We start from the raw sequence: 19,907 nt of genomic DNA on the forward strand, positions 1-19,907 counted from the left end.
TGAAACATTTTATTTCCTACAAAATTTGAGCTTTAATTAAAATGTACTTGGAGGCCTTGTGTGTAACTTTCATGATTGTATCATTTCATTTTGATACAGGCTTGCAGGCTCTGATATCCCCATCATGTCTGCCAGTGAGTTAAGGGTTTTCCTCCAGGGCCAAGCGTCTGCTTAACATGCACAAGGTCAACAACCTTGTCTTGTTCCTCATTTAGTGGAATTGCTTTGAGTTTCTCTAGTTAAGTTGTTGGCTATGGACTCGCTTTAAATTGCCTTCATTATGTTAGGTATTTCCCTGAGTCTCTAGTCTCTCTGGGACTTTTTTTATGAAGGGGTGTTGGATTTTTGTCAGAGGACTTTTCTGCATCTAATGAGATGATCATGTGGTTTTGTCTCAGTTTGTTTATGTTGTGGGTTAGTTACATGTATCAGTTTGCATAGGTTGAATTATCCCTGAGTCTCTGAAATGAAGCCTACTTGATCATGACAGATGGTCTTTCTGATGTGTTCTTGGATTCAGTTTGCGAATATTTATTCAGAATTTTGCATCTATGATCATAAGGGAAATTGGTTTGTAATTCTCTTTCTTTGTTGAGTCTTTGTGCGATCTGAGTATCAGGGTGACTGTGGCCTCATAGAATGAGTTTGGCAGTGTGCTTCTGTTCTGTGGAGAATAATTTGAGGAGTACTGGAATTAACTCTTGAAAGTCTGGTAGAATTCTGCACTAACACTTTCTGAGCCTCTGCTTTTTTACTTAATTAATTTTATGCTTAATGACTGCTTCTGTTTCACTAGGGGTTGTAGGTCTGTTTAAATTGCTTAAATGATCTTGACTTAATTTTTGACAGGTGATATATATCAAGACAATTATCCATTTCTTTTAGATTTACCAATATGGTAGAGTACAGGTTCTTAATGTATGTCCTTATGATTCTCTGGGTTTCCTCAGTGTCATTATATCCCCTTTTTCATTTCTAGTTTTTAGAATTTGGAAATTTTCACTTCTTAGTTAATTCAAACTAGGGATGCCAATCTTGCTGATTTTCTCAAAAAAAAATTTCTTTATTGCATTGATTCTTTGCATTTTTGCTTGTTTCTGCTTTGTTGATTTCAGCCCTGAATTTGATTTATTTTTTGCCATCTACTTGGGAGTGCTTTCTTATTTTTGTTCCAGTGCTTTCCCTTTTAGAGCATTGTTCAGTGTTGTTCAGTGTTGAAGGTGGTTTTTATTAGAACTTTGTTAGGAGGATTCTTTGAACCCCTGAACAGCATCTTCTGCCAGCTTGTCAGAACCTCTGCTCCCTAAATCAGAATCCATGCCATCCTTCCTTCTGTGGGCTACAAAGGAAACAGTAGGGGGAGGAAATAAGGAATAGATGGTTTCCTATTAGTCTGCGTTCTTTGCCGTTAGATGGGTCTCCTCCTGCTTTGTAGGAAAAAGACAGTGTTTCCTCCTGGCTTCAGCTCTATTTATAGACAGGATAATACTCAAAACTGGCAGTGGATGGCTGTTTCTATGTAAATGATGCTCACCAGTGTCAGCATATAGATTGCCACTGGTAAGCGCTAGTGGGCCGCATCATCAAGTACCTGAGGTGTTTGCATGCAAAATGATCGGTGACAGGTCTCCTGCCTTGTGAGAGCCTAAAAGCTTAAGTTGGGTTGTGCAGCTGAAAACGAGTCCAGTCTTTCATGGTAAATGAAAATCCTCAGGGATTTGACTTTGTCACACGCTAGGAGTGTCGGAAAGCTGAGAACTCTGAGAGGCGATTTTCTTCTTTATTTGAGAAAAAAAAAAAAAATCCGGTTCTTAAGAAATCCAGATTAGCACTGAGCTTCTGTCCCCTCAGAAATGGTGAAGACATCTGTAATCCCAGGGCAGCCATGTCAGCTCTGCTTGTGAGGGCTTCCTTCCTCTCTGCCATCGCATCAGAGTGCTTCACTCCTGGGCCCACTCATCCATGTTGTGGCCGACAGAGCCCTGCCTGCTTGAGTACACCTAGAGCATTCTGGAAACACTGACTTATTCAGTCAGACCAATATCCTATTGATTTTCTTTCCTTCTGTCTCCCTTCTCCTTCCTCAGAGTTATTCTAATGTAGCCATGACTAATCAGTGTGTGGGTTTCCTGCCTTGTTTACATCATTCTTGACTTTGTAGTTTAGTCTGCAGCCCTCAGCTTTATAAGACATCAGCAAATGTTTGTATTTTTTAAACCCACTTGTTTCTTGACTGTAGGTTTCATACTCAAAACTGAAAAACATTCCCTTATCTCTGCACAAACCAAGGCAGTTCCCACAACTTGTATGTTTTTATAAAGAAGATTAGTTCCAGGATCCAGTTTTCCTCAGCTCCCTGCCTCTCCTAGCCAGAGGCCCTCTCCTTTTAGCATCCCCTCCTGCTTCCATGCTACTTAAAGCTAGCATGAGCCTGTGGAAGGGCAGCATTCCAGTGGCCAAACAGCCCCCACAGTGGCCTCTGGGTGCAGTTTTACCCATCAGTTAGTAGCCATTTCTTCTTTGGGGACCTTCATCAGGAGAGCACCCTGATCACTGTAAATATTTTTTCTCTCCTTCTCTCCTTATAATACTCCCCATCTAGCTATGCACACTGCCTGTTAGAAGCAGCTAAACCAGTGTTCCCAGCACCAAAGAACAATAGGCTTTGCTCTGATTGGCTTCCTTAGGTCCCATGAAAGAAGGAACCAAAGCAGCACACATTCTGTCTAAAGTTAATTTTTTTTTTTCATCAGAAAATAAAGAGGTTTCATTTCCAGACTGGAGTTAGAGGGGTTGCTAGGCCAGTAGGGGTGGAGCGGGTCATTGTACGGGGCCGTGTGTGGTGTCTGTCTCCTGGGTTGAGAAATGTCATTCTGACAAGACAGCAGCTGGTTTCAGCAAAACCATATAGGATATGGAGGCACATGTCCCCCTTGTCATCGTTTCTGGTCCATGGTGCTGTCCTCATGCAGTAGTTTCTAGTGTGTTCCCAGTGGAAGGCCGGTGGCCTCATTTTTAAGTTGTGGATCTAATGAGTTCAGACTTTGATAGCAGAGAAGTCCTTCTGCCACACATCTTCCTCTCAGTGGTGTGTTGTTATGCTACATTAATATAACACTGCATATTGTAAAATTCTATGCCTTTGTCATTTTACCAAAAGTACCTTGCTTATTCTCCTTTCAGGCTGGCCAGCAGAGTGCCAGGAGGGCTAGAGACTGTAGAGCATACTGCATTGTAATTTTTTTCAAAGTACTTTTTAGAAATTGGCAGAATAAAAATCATAACCAACCAGCAGATACAAATTGTGGTTACATGTTTGTTTGTTTGTTTGTTTGTTTGTTTGTTTGTTTGAGACAGGGTCTTTCCATGTAGCTCTGGCTGTCTTGGAACTCACTATGTAGATCTGGCTGCCCTCGATCTCACAGAGATCCTCCTGCCTCTGTCTCTCCAGTGCTGGGCACAGGCATGCGCCACCACGCCGGGCTTATATAAAACTCCTAGAATAATGAGGAAGTCCTTTGAGGTTGACTGCAGAGGGAGCCTGGGGATGTCCGGGGCAATGGGATTCTCCTTGGGTCTTCATTGTAACCATGGTTGTCCAGCTGTCATCGTAAAGTGTAATGGTAAAGCTGAAAGACTGGAATTTCAGGATGTGAGTATCACAGCTCTGTAACTCAACTCAGAAAACTACCTCAATATTTAATCAAAGACATTCCATCTATGCCACGCAGCTAATAAACTGCAGGTGTCCAGCCCCAGGCTTGGTATTAGCTAGCCCTTGGTAACGGACAGGGAGACATCTTTTAAAACATGGTATATGTATTTAATAGACGCTTAATATATGTTTCTTGAAAGTTAAAATTAACTGAAACTCCTTTAAACGTAAAAATATGGGATCTCAAGTAGCAAAGAAATCTTAATTTGTAATAGTGATATTTCCATTTTGTGTGTGGTAACTGAAGGAATTGAAGATTATGAGTTCTGAAATTAACAGTTCTGAAAGCTGAATTTCCTGCAGGATGGAAAAGAAGGTAATTATCTTTCCAATTACCTTTTTAGGATGAGAAAGTAGGCAGCAACCATTGAATCAGAGCCTGGATTCGTACCACCATACTCTTGCTTTTCGGTGGGGAAGCGCTTGACCCTTTGGATAATTGCGAACTTGGCTTCATGGGTTGATTCACACTCCACACTACAGCCCGTGGAACCAGCTGCACTTTCCTCTTGGCAGCCTTCTCTACTGCCCCTCCTCCACGCTGCCTCACTCAGTGGCCGAGGTTCCCCTCTGGAAAGCCTGTTGCCACAGGATACAGAATCGGCTGGGAAAGAGGGGAAGCGGTGTGCATGGCTAAGCTTGGCCGGTGGCTCACACAGTCAGGGAAACCATGTGGAAAGCTTGCTCATTCATGTGCAGAAGCCCATGTTGTAGCTAAGCGGTAGGGCTGCTGCAGGGCTCTGGGCCCTGACACCATGCCTGAAACCTGCAGCATTTGGAGTTGTGATCCGAATACCGCTGAGTGTGGCCACTGCGTCATCCAGGGATGATGAGACATGCATTTGACTCCAGTGGAAGAACAGCCATAATCCACTTTTATTGTTTTGATTAAATAATTACATTGGTCACAAATAACTATAAAGTCACTCTCTGGTCTTTTTCTTTTTACTCTCAATCTCTTTTAAATGACTTCCCTTACCTTCTAAGAAATCAAAGGTGACCAAGGCTTTTGGATCTGTGTCTGTCTAACTAACTGACTTCCTACTCCTGCCTCCTGAGCAGTAAAAGCAGGTGAGCCGCCGTCCTGAGCAGTCCTGAGCAGTCCCAGGCGTGGCAGGGAGAGAGGATGCTTCTCAGTTCCTGCTACTTACTAGCTTCAGCATAGAAAGCTCTGGAAGCCCCAGTTAGCACTAGGGACAGAGTTTTCTTCGGCCATGGGTAGAATCAGAGTGAAAACTTGACAGCATGCTCCTTCCTCTAAGAATTGCACATCCAAGCTGGGCGTGGTAGGATCTCTGTGAGTTCAAGGCCAGCGTGGTCTACAGAATGAGTTCCAGGAGTCAAGGCTAGACAGAGAAACCCTGAAAAACCATAAATAAATAAGCAAACAGACAAACAAATTAGAAATGCACATCTATAGAACTGAGCTGTACACTGTCTCCTGCCCTCTTGAGCACAGCATTGTTGGGGTTATTTGAGTTGCATTGTTTATCCTCTCTATCCTCACAGATTGCCAGCCTTGGCAGCCGGCCGCTTCAGCTGTTGTGAAGCTGCTGTTGAGCATCAGGTGTAGAGGGCCATCCTACAGTGGCTGTCTGTGACCTGCCAGTCTGCTGGTCGGAGCAGAGGAGAACAAAAGAGTCTGTTTGCAGGAAATAGTGCATTGGCTTGTGTCCTCTTCACCTTTCCTGAGTACTGTGCTGCCCAGCAGACCGTAGGAGCATGTAGGTGACACCCATTTCAGAGCCTAACCTGCCTCTCACTGGAGGTTATAAAGAGGATCCACACCAAACTGCTTGTGAAATTGGTAGAGGAATTCCTCTCATACCATTCAAACTTGGCCCCCTTTTCGGCATACCGTGTTGATACTTTCGTGTTCTAGAAGTTGTGCGTTCATTTTCTTTCTTCTTAGTTTTAACACTCATCAAGTCTAGAGAGGGGTTTACTTGCTGCCTATATGGGAAAGACTGGGATTCCACTTGGGAATCATATGTATATATACATTCCTGAGGTGGTGTGGTGGTGGCAGTTAGTGTCCTAGGCATTTGTGAAACCTTATGCATTGTGAAACCTTACAGACCAGAGACCACTGATCTGACCCCCCAAGGGCTGGGCAGCTGTGGCTAAATGAGATATATGAGAGGTCATTGTGTTAATGCTTCCTTTAGGCTTCCAAAAGTAGAGTGAAAAACAAAGACTTGAGAAGGAAAGACTTCCCTTTTCTTCTAGACATTACCCTTAGAATGTTAGCAAACTGCTTGAAATACAATTTTAATTTAAGCTCTGAAGGTCTGTATCACAGGTCCTATTGTCAGCCTTCAAAGCTCAGAATTGCTTGCTGATCATGAATAAGAGAAAAAGTACTTGCATTGATATGGTCATGAATATAACCACATACAGAGCAGATTAAAGTCTGTCAGCAACAGCAAAAAAGCTGTAGCCTCTGGCCATCCAAGATGTTCTCAGATAGAAGATTAAAATGGAGATTAGGTTTAAAGTGGATAAAAAATAGATAGTTGACATGTTTAATCTGTTTTGAAATGAGAGGTGGACTACACCACCAAAGCCCCAAACCTTGCATCCAGCAATCCCCCTGGGCCATGCCCTCCTTACATTGTTATTAAAGACCTGTGTAACAAGGCTATAAGATGCCCCAGGCAGAGGGGCTGCCATTCTTCATACACACCATAGGCGTGAACAGGACAGCACAGCACTATGCACCACTTAACAAACGTCTTGACGGAAGCTCCGCTTTTATTTCCCGAAAACCTACATGGGCCATGAAGTGTCAGGCACCGAGGAATCATGTGGAATAAGTGGGTGCCCATGTACCCCATGAGTTTCTACCAAAGAGGGAACGTAGTCATCACGGAGATGATTCACCTGCTGGTCTCCTTGGTGGTCGTCCTCCGCTTCCTCCTCCTCTTCCTCTAGTTAGACTTGGCTAAGGTACAGCTCAGGAGCAGAGCCTTCACCCGGTGTGTATACTATCCTGGGTTCAACCTTCAGTACACCTAAAATTAAATAAAATAAAAGTAACTTGGCCACATTTTAAATCTTAATTTTTGTGTGTGTGTGTGGTTATTGTTGTTGTTGTGTTTTTTGTTTTTTTTTTTTTTCATTTTTAAAAGAGGTAATTTTACAAAGAAAACTAGAATAAGAAACATTTCCATGCCAAATCTAAGATGGATGGATGGAATAAACTGGGTATGTAAATGTGGCTCACAAGGCAGAGGAATATACGGTTTAAACCAGCCCATGCTACGTGGCAAGACCCTCCCTCTTTCATAAAAGGGTGATTTTTTTGAATATGACTCCAAGTCTATAAAGTATTTTCAGGTTTTATTTTTGGCATATCTCTCCCCAAAGCACAAACAGCCGAAATTAAACGCTATCCTGTCCTCCATCTCCGAAGCTTTCACTTTGTCACCCAGAGAAAGGAACAATCCCAGAGGCTCATAACTGGAACTGACTGGTGATATGTTGAAGAATCACCTCTAAAACACTATTAGCATGTGCCCATGGCTCTTAAAATGGCAAAAAGTCTTCACCTCCAAGTTTCTGTCTTTCTTTATTTAAAAAAAAAAAAAAAAAAAAAAAAAAAGGTTTGACCTCTAAGCTGCTTTCTGGGTGGTTAAAGAAAATGGGGGTGGGTGGAGCTGTAGGATGTATGAAGGTCTGTCCTAATGAAAACAGGTAAGTGTTTAGAGATCCCCCTGATAGTCCCCCTCTGCTTCCTGGGGAAGAGAGGAGAGAGCAGCCTTCCAGCCCAGGCCATAGCTGTGTGTGGGCACTCAAGCCAGAGCAGCATGCCTGGAGCCATTTCTCCAAATAACTACTCACTCATTTCAGGCTGCCTCTGACACAGGACCATGAGGGTTGCTGTGGCAACAAGAGGGAATGCACTCAGAGCCTACAGTGGAACTCTGAGGAAGGCAGTGAGTGGGTCATTGTTCCCAAAGATCCTGCAAGTGAGATCTTGCTCAGCTTCTGTTTGCTTATTTTCTTGACTCAGTACTATCCTGGTTGCTCCTGAGTAAACAAGAAATGCTGGTGTAACTTGAAGCTGAATTCAGAATTCTGTGCTGGTCTGGTTTTCTTTTCTCCATCTGCAGCTTCACAGATCCCTTCTGATGAGATCTGTATTTGCATAGTGTCACAATTGATAATAATAATGTCATCTTTTCCATATAAATGGAAGCTAGGTATTAAAAGCAAGGTATTGAGGCAAAGGGTATTAATTACATGATAAAGCCAGGTATGGTGACTCACCTCTAGTCACAGCACTTGGAAGGTAGAGGCAGACAAATCTGTGTGTTCTAACCAGCCAGGACTACTTAGAGAAGCCCTTAAAACAAATAAGTAGGTTTAAATTTTTCTTTTTTATGATTTTTGCCTTCTCTCTTTCCATCTCAGACTTATAGTTAAAAGTTTCAACTTCAAATTTTTATTAGTTGTCGACTCTCCTGACTTTTAATCATATTGACTACACCCAGTATTTTAAGAGAAGGACCCACTGATGGAAGATGTTGGACTTTAACATTGAGAAGATAACACCAGTATTGTCCTTCTTGTGTTTTATTTAGATTTCGACACAGTCCCAACTGCTGGTACCTGAGAGACTGGACTATCCACACCTGGATTAGACAGTGTCTGAAGTATGGTGCACAAGACAAAGCCTTGCATACCCTTGTTCATAAGGTGAGGGTTTCCTGCCAAAGGCTTGTATACCCTTGTTCATAAGGTGAGGGTTTCCTGGCATGCTTCCTGGGGGTATGTGTGATCTGCTATTTGTACTTACGATGGTGCCATAAAGAGGGGTAGCAGAAGACACATTAGGTTGTCCCCTCAGATTCCTTCTCATGCTGTAACTGCTTCTTTTGCCAACAGAGTGCTCAGAAAGGACAGTTGGGGTTGGTGTGCAGTGGACTGCCGCACTGCTGCTCACTTCATTTTCATCCTTCAGCCTTGGAGTCCCTGTCTGCCTCCCTTCTGTAAGCTTTGGGTGAATAGTGAGCTTTTTCAGTGGACTGTGATCTCCAGCTCATTCTGAGCATCTTGACACTTTTTAGAAGACATTATTCCTGGATAATAGTTCGTCCTTCCTCCTAAACTTCATAGCTCTTCCTCCCCACCAAACCTCAGAGCTCCCATGATCAAGGTCTTTCCCGTGTTACACTTCATCCAACACTTTGGTCGTCAGTGACTTCATGGCATAAAAATATTATTCAAAATAAGCACGGGTTGTAGAAGTTACTGTTGCCAGAGTCAACGTAAACACCATCATGAGCCATTAAAGAATCTTAACAATGGGGCTGGAGAGATGGCGCGGCACAGAGGTTGAGGGCGCTGACTGTTCTTCCAGAGGTCCTAAGTTCAATTCCCAGCAACCACAGGGTGGCTCACAACCATCTAGAGTGAGATCTGGTACCCTTTTCTGACATGCAGGCAGAACGTTGTACACATTTAAAAACACAATTGTAACAGTATTTTCATAAAAATATATTATGTTCATAGTATCACCAGAACTTGAAAATTAGAGTTCAGGCAGAATACTGATTTTGTCTTTGATTCTTCTCTGTGAAGAATGATTTTTGTTTATAACTTAGCCTCAAATCAAATCAACATTATCTTCTACCCATTATTTGTGTGGGATGATAGATTGACTATCTATCAACTTCTATGGACATGAAGATAGAAATGAACAGTATCTCATTCCTACCTAGTGGACATAAAGCAGATACCGCTCCACTGGTAAACCTCACATTGGAGAATTCTAAGTGCCATACAAGAGGATTTAAAATGACAGAAGGAAAGGAAGCTGGAAGGAAAGAAGTAGAGGACATGAGTGCATTTAAACTATCTCCAAAAGATGTTCATGGAGTGGAATGTGTGGCCCTTTTGTCCACAGTCATGGTTATATTTATTCCGAGGGGACCAAGTCAGAGAAGGACAGTCAAGGTTTTAAGGTTTCAGTCTCAAGAAAGAAAGGAAGGCCCCAGGGGAAGAAAGAGATAAAATCTCATTCTCCTCATTCCAGAAATTACACTCAGAGATGAAGATCCCTGTGGAAACAGATTCCAGAAGGATCTAAAAAAGTAGAGCAAAGATCTCTTCTCTGTTGCTTCCAGGCCTTTAAAAAGAGAAGTCACCAGTTGAGGGATCAGAAAACCTAGCCTGTAACCCCTTGGGCTCTGTCAGGTGCCCGCAATGTCAGGCAAATGGTTTTCTCCTTTGTGTCCTGTTTTTCTCTGCTCCAACTTGAGTGAATTGTATTAGTGATTTACAGTCTGAACTTGCCTACTGGAGTTCCCCACAGGTTTTTAAATTTACAGCTTGAGGCTGGGAAGATAGCTGAGTCAGTATGCTTACCACAAGCAGGTTTTGGGTGGGGATCCCCAGCACCCATATCAAAGTTGAGCAGGACAGCCCGTCCTTGTATGTACACACACATACATATACACACACAAACTATTAAGCATTACAAATACTTGTCTTTACCCCTACTATTCTGATTTAAACACTCTTTCTGGGTCTAGGCATTTGGAGTTCAAAGCATCACTTAGTGGAAGAGCAGAGATTTTCAAACACTTCTGTCCCAGCACACACACAGCCTTCCCTGACCAGTGTCCTGCTCCTGGAATGGGACATCTGCTGGAATGGAACATCTGTGGTGGACACACATTAGTGCTCAGAACCCACAGTTTACATCAGAGTTCATTCTTGATGTTGTGCATCCTGTGGATGAAATGCTTAATGACATGAGTCTAGCAGAAATATTCATCTGCCTTTTCATCCTTCCCAGGGACTTTTACATCAAGCTTCACTTGATCCATGGCCAACGTTGAGAGTCCTGTACTGGCTTATTTCTTTTTGTTTGTTTTGCAAACCTTACCCTGAACCCCGGATTAGATCTTGCTGTGTAGCGCCAATTGTCCTATAACCCACCTTAGTTCTGTCTCATCCTTCTAAGGAATTATGAGCACCATGCCCAGCTTGGACCACTTAATTTCAAAGGTCTTTCTTAGCTCTAATGAATTATTGTTCTGAAATATTATTACTTTAGCCTTCCTTGGATTGGAGCTGATGTGGGTGAATTCTCTGAAACCCACAGGCTCAGCCTCTGACACTGGAATACTTCAGCCCAGCCAAGGCATCCTGTGCTACTGTCCTGAGTCCGTTTAGTGATGCACACCTCCCAGGGTGTAGTGAGGCAGGGAAGGTTCCCCGGGTGTTTCTGGTAGTTGGTGACACCATGGAACAGAGAGGTTAACTACTGAAGTAAGAATTGGGGATAGTATTATAACTGTGGTCTAGGTAGTAGGTAATCAGGCTCAAGTGTATATGAAAATCACAGAAGTCCACAAAACTTCAGGGTTCCAACCTAGTTCTGATGCTGTGGGGCTGAGACTTTGAGGTATGAATTATTAAAATGCCCCTATCGAGCCCCTAGAACAGGCGCTGAAGCATCCTTATTTATTCCTAAAGGATTATTTTTAAATTCTGACTTCTTAAATGTGCAAGTAAACAGAATCCTAGGAGTTTGGTTTATAGCAAAGCATTGGAATATTTCTTGGGTATTTAGAAGCTCAAGCCCCAGACCATATTCTGTATAATTCATGCTTTTTTTTCTTCTTTCTTTCTTATGGTCTGTTTCCTCATTTTCATTCATACCTGTGGGAAGAATCATTGGACCAGCTATGTGTGGAGGAGGGGATCGGGGCTTTGTCTTTCTGTTGTGGTTTTAGCTATGATGAGCTGTTGTAGTTGAGCCCTATTTCCACGTATCAGTTGTCAGACACCCACTGACAACATTCTCCCCTGACCTCATGAGTCATAGCTTCCGTCTCACTATCACAGGTGCTGCAGAAGGATAGTTAGGTCCCTTAACTCCATGGCACAGAGGTTTGTCCTGAGTAATTTAAAGGTGTATATTACAGACTGAATTAGAGAGGATTTCTTTCTCTCTACAGATTCAGTATGGAATTTTCCCAGATAACTTTACATTCAATTTACTGATGGACTGTTTCATAAAGAAAGAAAATTACAAAGGTAAGAAACCAGATCATAATTCAGTTAATACAGGCCTTTCAGCCCCAAATGGAAGTGTACAAATGCAGACAGCTTCCTCCTCCTTCATTTCTTAATTACATCTCTTTATGTTACTCTTTTAGTCAGAAAAGTTTACATGAAGATTATTATCATTTGTGCCAAAAATGTTAAGTATCACCCTTGCTATTGCTGGGATAGAAAATGTCAACATATGTAAGTGACGATAGAGGAAAAGTAAACTATACGGGACACTCTGACTCTACTTCTCAGCTGATTGAAATGCAGCGTATAGAGAATAAAGTGGAAATTGATTTAGTTTTCATGTGTAACCTTAGAATCTATAGTGAACAGTTGACATTAAATTTACAAACAGACAAAAAAGGTCAGTTAGGTAGCTCAGTGGGTACAGGTGCCTGCTTCCAAGCCTAAGGACCTAAGTTCTGTTTCTGCCGTCCACATGGCAGGAGAGCACGGACACCCACAAGTTGTTTTCCGCAGACCTCTACACTCGCCCCATGGCATGAGTGCACACACATGCACATGAAGTAAATAAAAATAAGGTAATAATGCAATAAATTAATTAATTAAAGTATGGCTTCAGGAGAAGAAGAAAAAGTAGAGACTTAGAGCTGGAGAGAGGGCATGGTAACTGAGAGCACTTGTTGCTCTTATGCAGGACATGGCTCAGTTCCTGCACCCAATGGCAGCCAACAACCCTCTGTAACTCTGCTTCTAGGGGATCTGGTGCCCCCTTATGGCCTCCTCGGGCACTACACATGTGTTGACAGATACATATAGCCAAAACATCCATACCTATAAAGTTAAAATTTTTTAATCTTAACAAGAGGGCTGGAGAGGTGGCTCACAGGTTAGGAGCACTGGCTGCTCTTCCAGAGGTCCTGAGTTCAATTCCTAATACCCACATGGTGGCTCACAACCATCTATAATGAGATCTGGTGCCTTCTGCTGATGTGCAGGCCTACCTGCAGGCAGAACACTATACATAATAAATAAATAATCTTACAAAAATTCTTAACAAGCAAATAGGCTTTAGTCCTGGTGCTCTCTGAAAATTAGCATGGTTATTTAAAAGAAAGCCTCACCTGGCATGGTTGTGCACATGTTTAAACCCAGTGCTTGGGAAGCAGAAGCAGGGTTCAAGTCCAGCCTTTCTACACAGTGAGTCTTAGTCTAACCAATGCTACATAACAAAAACATGTCTTAAAAACAGGAAAGAAAAATCTCTTCCAGGTCCTTACTTTGCTAGATTTGCTAGGTGCTTTACTGGTCTGTCTGTCTCAGTTTCCCCATTTGCAAAGAGAGTAAGAGCTGACGCCTTTTCAGCCTCCCATTGCAGTGTGTGCAAAGCTGGCTAGGAGCAGCTGCTGGGGGGGGGGGGGTAATGCTTCTGTAGCTGTGAGTGCATGCAGAGTGAGCAGAGCAGCACACGCAGACAGTGGGCGACGTTTGCTATGCTTGTGGCACGTGCAGGCATTCTGTTCCAGGGTTAGCACTAACATTCTCTACCTTGACCACGCTTTACTGAGGGAAAGGAATTGTTGGAACTTGCTTTTTTTCTTTTTTTAGCTTTTGTCTGTGTTGTAGAATATCAAGGGAAAATAGGAATCATCAGGGTCCATTCTTCTACGGCCAGCATTCATGTAGACATAAATAACATATGCTGTATATTATACTCAAGGGCTTATAAGTTATGAAGGAACATTTTCCTTTCCCTTCTTCAATTCTCTTAAACTGTTCTTTGAAATAATACCCAGAGTTTGGGAGTTCCTCTAGCCTTGGTCTTGTTTTGCCTCAGCAGTGAGAGAGCATCATAATGGAGAGAGAGGCAGGCAGCCTGCTCCTGCTTGCTTGTCAGGGTGACCTTGAGAGTGGTGTGCCTCTTTTCCCTGTGCCTTAGCTCTTCTGGCTGATGGACATTGTGTGAGGCATTTTCATATGCATTATCTTGTTGAAGTCAATAGAGCAGGCGATATTTGATCTTCATGAAGATGCTGCTTACTGTGGGCCACAAGATAGTCAGGGCTTAGCTCCATGTTTGCATCACTGATGCCCAAGCTCCTGATTCATTTGCGCGCGCAGTGTGCACAGTAGGCGTGAATGGCTTGAAAAGGACCTGCTTCGTAGAAAAACTAGGACGAGACCCAGGTTTCCTACTTCTCAGTTCTGCTTATTTTCCCCTGTGCTAGCTGCACTTGGAAAGAGTGTTTATATTTGGAAATGTGGTGATGCTACCTATAGCTAATTTCCTCTCGTGCTCACCTTCACCTTCTTGCCAGATGCTTTAGCTGTGGTTTTTGAGATCATGTTGCAAGAAGCCTTTGAAGCGCCGTCCACCCAGTTCCTCTCCCTCCATGTTTTATACCACTGCCTCGCAGAGAAGACAGACCTCACGGTACGTGATTGCCCTAACACAGGACTGCGAGCCTGCGGAAAACCACGCAGTGATTGCCTGCCTAGGCAGAAGAGGGCCAAGGAAGCCTTGCGCTCAGAGCCTGGAGAAAAAAAAATATCCATGTGCAATTCTGGCCATGTACAACAAGAAATGAACATTCATTCAATGTGTTTTTGTTTTTGTTTTTCCTCGTTTCTAACAGTGGTACTGGATACTTCCTATGTAAAAGCCCTTATGCATGTTTATGGGGTTGGAAGAAGTCATTTTTGCTTTGGTATTGGGGGGTTTAACCCAGGGCCTCTTGCATGCATCTTACTATCGAGCTACAGCCCTAGACACAGTTTGAAACTTGAGCCAGTCCAGTGACCTCAGACAATCCAGAAATGAGTCCTTGATAACTACTGAAAGCCAGGCATGGTGTGTTAAAGAAGCAGGTGGGTGGTCGATTTTGAGCTAGTGTATTTAATGCTGACCATTTTGCTTGCTTCTGAAGAGAAGTGGAAGGGGGAGAGGCAGGAGGTGAAGGCTTGCTCTGTGTTGACTGGCAAGGAAGAGTATAACATGGGCACTCCTTGGTGAAGTGGATCTGACCTACTCCACACTGCCAGCACAGTGTCCTATGGACCTAAAGGGTTTTGGAGTTGAGACTTCTTTTAAATTGGAGAATATTTGCACAGTAAGGTAAAAGAGATGGAGCCAAATATCAACACAATATCCAGATACATTGTCATCTGCCACCCACCTACCCACACATTGCGTTGGAAAAGTGACCAGGTCCTTAATTAGCAACTCTTCCTTATCTGCGCCATGGAAGCCTTTATGGAGTTTCTCTCTAGGGGTCCACTGGTTTCCAGGGTGTAGGAAAATCGCAACAACTGGTGCTTGTGCTGCATGGAGCATGGTCAGATCTGTGCCCTTAATACCGCAGAGCCTCCCTCCATGGCAGGGCCCCGCTCTACGGGCAAAGCCTGGCTCTGTAGGCAGAGCCCCGCTCCATGGACAGAGCCCCCCTCCATGGACAGAGTCCCCCTCCACAGCCCCACTCGGGCAGAGCCTGCTCCACGGACAGAGCCCCCTCCCCCTCCGTGGGTAGAGCCCGGCTGATGGCAGCAATTGCAGTTGGTAGGCATGCCTTCTCTGCCTCTTCCCTAGCTTCTGGGGCAGAGACAGACCATGCAGCCTGGCACATGGCTGTGGGAAAGGGCCGCAGCCCTGCCCTTGTACAGGGCGTTAGAGAGGTACGGCTCTATTGTCATTGTCGCCGGACCTTCTCTGAGATCGCGTTCCGAGTGCCCTAGGCACAGTTGTTACAGTTGATGTGTGGCAGTCCCGGTGAGGCTTGTAGCTTTGTCCTTTTTTTCCTTGTCTCAAAAGGCTTCAATTTTATTGAAGTACAATTTTACACCCTAGGTGGAAAGACATAGTAAGTGTTTCTGATTGCCTAGTGTGTTTTTAAGAGGCACGAATCTATCTAAAAGCAACTTAATGGTGTACTTATCTTAACCATGAAAGTCCATCGCTGCTTGGTGAGTGCGCTCCCCCTCTCTGCAGCAGTGCAGCTATGAAGCTGACAGCCTGCGCGGCCTCTTTGACCCTCCCAACTCAGCGTGGGGCCAAGGTGTATTCTATTTTCTTGTCTTTTTTTCTTACTGTAAAAAGCACTGGTTCATTACCAAAGGTATGGAAAATGAAAAGCACAAATAAAACCAAAATGACTTCCTGATTTCACCACCCAGGAATCGTCTTAGTTGTATATAGGGCATTTCTGTTCTGATTTTTTAAAATATAAATACCTTTTATTTATAGTATTGGAATAACTTTTATACACTTTTGTTATTTTCATAAGCTTAATACAGGCATTCAGTGTCACTAAAAAATAATATTTTGCATGAAGTATCTGTAGCTTTCCTAGACAGTGAGCGGCTGTATTCTGTTGCAGGAGGAAGAAGAAAGGAACTTTGGTGCGTCCCTGTTGCTTCTGGGCCTGAAACAAAGGAACCTAGTAGGCTTGAGCTCCCAGCTGTACGGCTGCGCACTTCTCGGTAAGCTGAGTGAGCCTTGCTAATGTTCTTTGTGGAAAGACGGGGCACAGCTTTTTGTCTCCTACTAACAGTAAAACTTCGTTTCAATTTGCTAGTGAAGTTCCAGTTATAACCTACATAACAAAATAACAAACAAACATATACATAATATACATAACAAAATAACCTTCCGTGCGCATACAGTTATGGATAGCTAAGGCCTGTCAGCACACCTGTCACCACTGACAAGGTCAGAACTGGTTCTGTTACCTGTAGGTAAAACTCACCTTTGGTCACTGTGAAGAAGGGACAGCATAAGGAAAGTTCTGGCAATCTATCAGGAGAACTAGCCAGTGCTCCTCACAGTATTAACCAACTACAGTCCAGGAGCTAAGAAAGAGATAAGGGCAGATGGCTTCTTTAACTTTGTTCCAGGTGAGGGAGGAGAGGTCAGAGAGCACACTCCTGGGAGAGTCCTGTGTCGGTCCCGTGAGCTTACACAGCCCTGGTGCCCACTGTGGTGGGGAGTGGGGTGGTGCAGAGGAACAGCCTCCGCACCTGGGTTGTGAGGGTCTGCAGACCCTGCAGCCTGGCTGCCATGACCTTGTCCCCGTTTACAGTGATCATCACATGTACACCTCAAAGCCAGGCTTCCCTGAAAGTACTTTTTCTTTGTTCCCTGCTCCTGCCTGTCTATCCGAGTTATAACTCTTTGTTATTGAAGCTCATCTTTGCCAACAAAATAGTTTGGATTTCTTGGGTGTTGATTCTGGTATAAATTGCTGGGAGACCTTAGTTTGTCTCAGTTTATCTCTGTCAGACTGGCTAGCAAACTAACACAAGTCTTCACTCTTTGTTGTTCAGTTTTTAGTGTCTTGTTTTGTTTTATTTTGGGAGTTTGGGGTTTGGGGTTGGTTGGTTGGAACAAAGTTTCATGCCCATGGCCTTGAGTTCACTGTGTAGCCATGGAGGAATACTTTGAACTGCTGATCCTCCAGCCTCTACCTCTTAAGTGCTAGAATTACAGGCATGCCTGGTTTATGTGCTGCTCTGAATTGAGCCCAAGATCCTAGGCAAGCCCTTTACCAACTGTGCTATATCTTCAATTTTTGGCCTTTAGAGACAAGTTCTTGCTACAGTCCAAGCTAGTCTCACACTTGAGTCTTCCCATCTCCATTCCCTAGGTGCTGTGATTGCAGGAGTCTGACACTATTTTTTTTTCCTTTTGTGTTCAGATTAACATTTAGGACTGCTGTATTGCATGGATCATTCAGAAAGCTGGCGAGGCTAAGAAAATGTACTTGACTGTTGTTTGTGTATAGAGGCCCTGTGATGGGCAGCCATGTGATCAGATACAGCCCATCCCCCAACTCCCCACCCCCACCCCTGCTCTCATTGTAGCCTGCTCTGCAGCCTCACTCATCTCAGGCCAGCAGCCCAGAATGATCCCTGTACAGCCCAAGCACCTTAAAGATCTAAAATTAGCCATCTCCTGATAAGCTTTGTCTGTTGGTATCCTCCTACAGCTTCCCAAATCCTCCTTTCCAGGAAAGATGAGTAGAGGCAAACTTAAGACCCAGCTGCCCAAGGTGACTTTGCTCAGCAATGCTGAGAGGGTTCTTCCCCCTGGTGCAGACAACCCCTGAACATCCCAGGACCCTCCGCCCCACCACAGCTTGCATGATAGTTTGAGGAACCCAGGATAAATTCAGGCCCTATGAGCCAGGAGGTTGCTGGGACTCTGACTTAAGAACTGATAATTCTCAAGAGAGTGTGTTGTTTCCTTTTTTCATAAAGACAATAGATTGGATATTTAACACTTTTCAAAACATGTCAGACATTTCCTGACAGGGGAAGGTCATCAGATATTCACAGGCTTTTCACAGTAGGAAAGTGAGATTTCTTTTTCTGGACTAAGGTTTTGGCCTTGAAACAAAAATTAGTATTATCATTTTCTTGTGTCTTTAAGGGTGGCCTTCTGTAGAATCAACTGTCAGTCTCTCAGAATTCCTTAGCCCAGAAATTCATGAGCCCAGGTGAATCTCCAGCCAGATGAAGCACATAAAACAAGTTCTCAAAGCTTGCATTTAAAACGTGCAGGGTGAGGCTCCTTGTCAGGCTGCCTTTTGCTGGTACCTTCCAAGCCTTTGGGGATGGGGAGCCATGCTGAGGAGTGTTTGTTGCTCTTGGCCACAGGGAAGGTGGAACTGCAGCGAGGGCTGCGGGCTGTGTACCACAACATGCCTCTGCTGTGGACCCCAGGCTACCTCGACAGAGCCCTTCAAGTGATGGAGAGGGTGGCTTCCTCCTCTGAAGACCTCAAGCTGTGTAGAGAAGCGGTATGCCCCTCCCACCCTGCTCAGGCAGATGGAGCCATCGCTGTCTGGCTGAGTGGTTTGAATTTGTTTCCATTCTCTCCCCCCTTCCCCCTGCTTTCTAAATTTGTATAGAATTGGCATTTATTCAGTTGAAAAGGATGAAAAGAAACCACAAACATTTTCAGTGTTGCTGACAAAAAGGCAATGGAAAATAAAGTTATTGTTGATTTATACCTCATTATGTAAGAGGAATACTGTTCCCTCCCTTGATATTCAAGCTCAGATCAATAAATACCATCCTCTCTACCACCACTCCCATCCAGAAGGAATTAATGAGGGTATAAGAGAAAGAGTAAATAATTTTGGTGGATTTATCCCTTATGTAGTCTGGAGAGACTAGATAGCAATTTTCTTTATTATCCTTGGCTATCGGTAAAGCATTTGGCTCACCAGGTTAAGTATCTGAGTTCAGATCCCAGAACCACTTAAAAAGCCAGGCACAGGAGTGCAGCTACAGGCCAGGTAACGGCAGGATGGGAAGCAGAGAGATGTGGAACGCTAGAAGCTCGCTGACCAGCCAGCCTAGACTGCTAGGTGAAGTTGCAAGCCAGCAGACCCTGTATCAAACAAAAAAGCAGAAAAGGCCCGAGAGTGACGCCTGAGCGCGTCTTCTGAAGTCCACATGCAGGCACACACCAGCACGCACTCAGTCTTCATCCTGCTACACAGAATCTGGGCACTGGAGAAGACTCCATCTTACTTTGTTCCCATTGGACTGTCCTGCAGTGCATGTGATGGCATCTGTGTCACGTGGTCCTGCAACATTCTGAGGTGTTTATTTCAAACATTGTCCTTCCACTTGTACCAAAGTTCATTTCTTAGTCACCTCAACCCCTTGACACTGTGAGTGCAAAGGGCTTAGTCAGACTAAGAGACATAGGAGGCCTTCCACCTGACATGGAATCACAGTGCTTCCTCCTATCCCTGCTGCTCTCCCAGAGAGGCCCAGACACTTGTCACATCAAAATGAAAGGTTGCCTTGGAGATGCTCTTTTGTGTGGCCTTCACCCTGAACACTGAGGCCCACCCCTTGGCTTTCATTTCAGTCATGAGGTACCCGGTCCAGTGCCTACCATGGCACTTTATGCTGACTCCTACTGACACCATAAACATTCTTTCCCGGTCATTATAACCAAGGAATACACGCAGTGTGTGTGTGTTTGAAGCTGGCTGTATTCAGTGCCGGTAGTTGAAAATACAAAATTATACACAATTCTTTGCAGGGATACATTCCTTCTAATTTCAGCCAACTTTACATGCTCTGTATTCTAATTTATGGGGATGTGATTTGAAGGTCAGCAAGAATGTGCTGTCTGTCTAGTCTCTGT

The 19,907-nt window shown here is 44.0% G+C and overlaps 1 protein-coding gene across 2 annotated transcripts in view; it reads left to right on the forward strand.

The window, feature by feature from the left end:
• Positions 1–19,907, forward strand: part of Mrps27 (mitochondrial ribosomal protein S27) — a 69,079-nt gene that overhangs the window by 45,317 nt on the left and 3,855 nt on the right. For both annotated transcript variants that reach the window (XM_055598393.1, XM_055598394.1), the window contains exons 5-9: positions 8,302–8,416; positions 11,689–11,767; positions 14,065–14,180; positions 16,120–16,222; positions 18,398–18,540. In XM_055598393.1, coding sequence (XP_055454368.1) covers positions 8,302–8,416; positions 11,689–11,767; positions 14,065–14,180; positions 16,120–16,222; positions 18,398–18,540 — 556 coding nt within the window. The remainder of the gene's footprint in view (positions 1–8,301; positions 8,417–11,688; positions 11,768–14,064; positions 14,181–16,119; positions 16,223–18,397; positions 18,541–19,907) is intronic.

The sequence above is a fragment of the Psammomys obesus genome, unplaced genomic scaffold, assembly GCF_907164565.1.
Source record: "Psammomys obesus unplaced genomic scaffold, mPsaObe1.curated_primary_1811, whole genome shotgun sequence".
Taxonomy (NCBI): domain Eukaryota; kingdom Metazoa; phylum Chordata; class Mammalia; order Rodentia; family Muridae; genus Psammomys; species Psammomys obesus.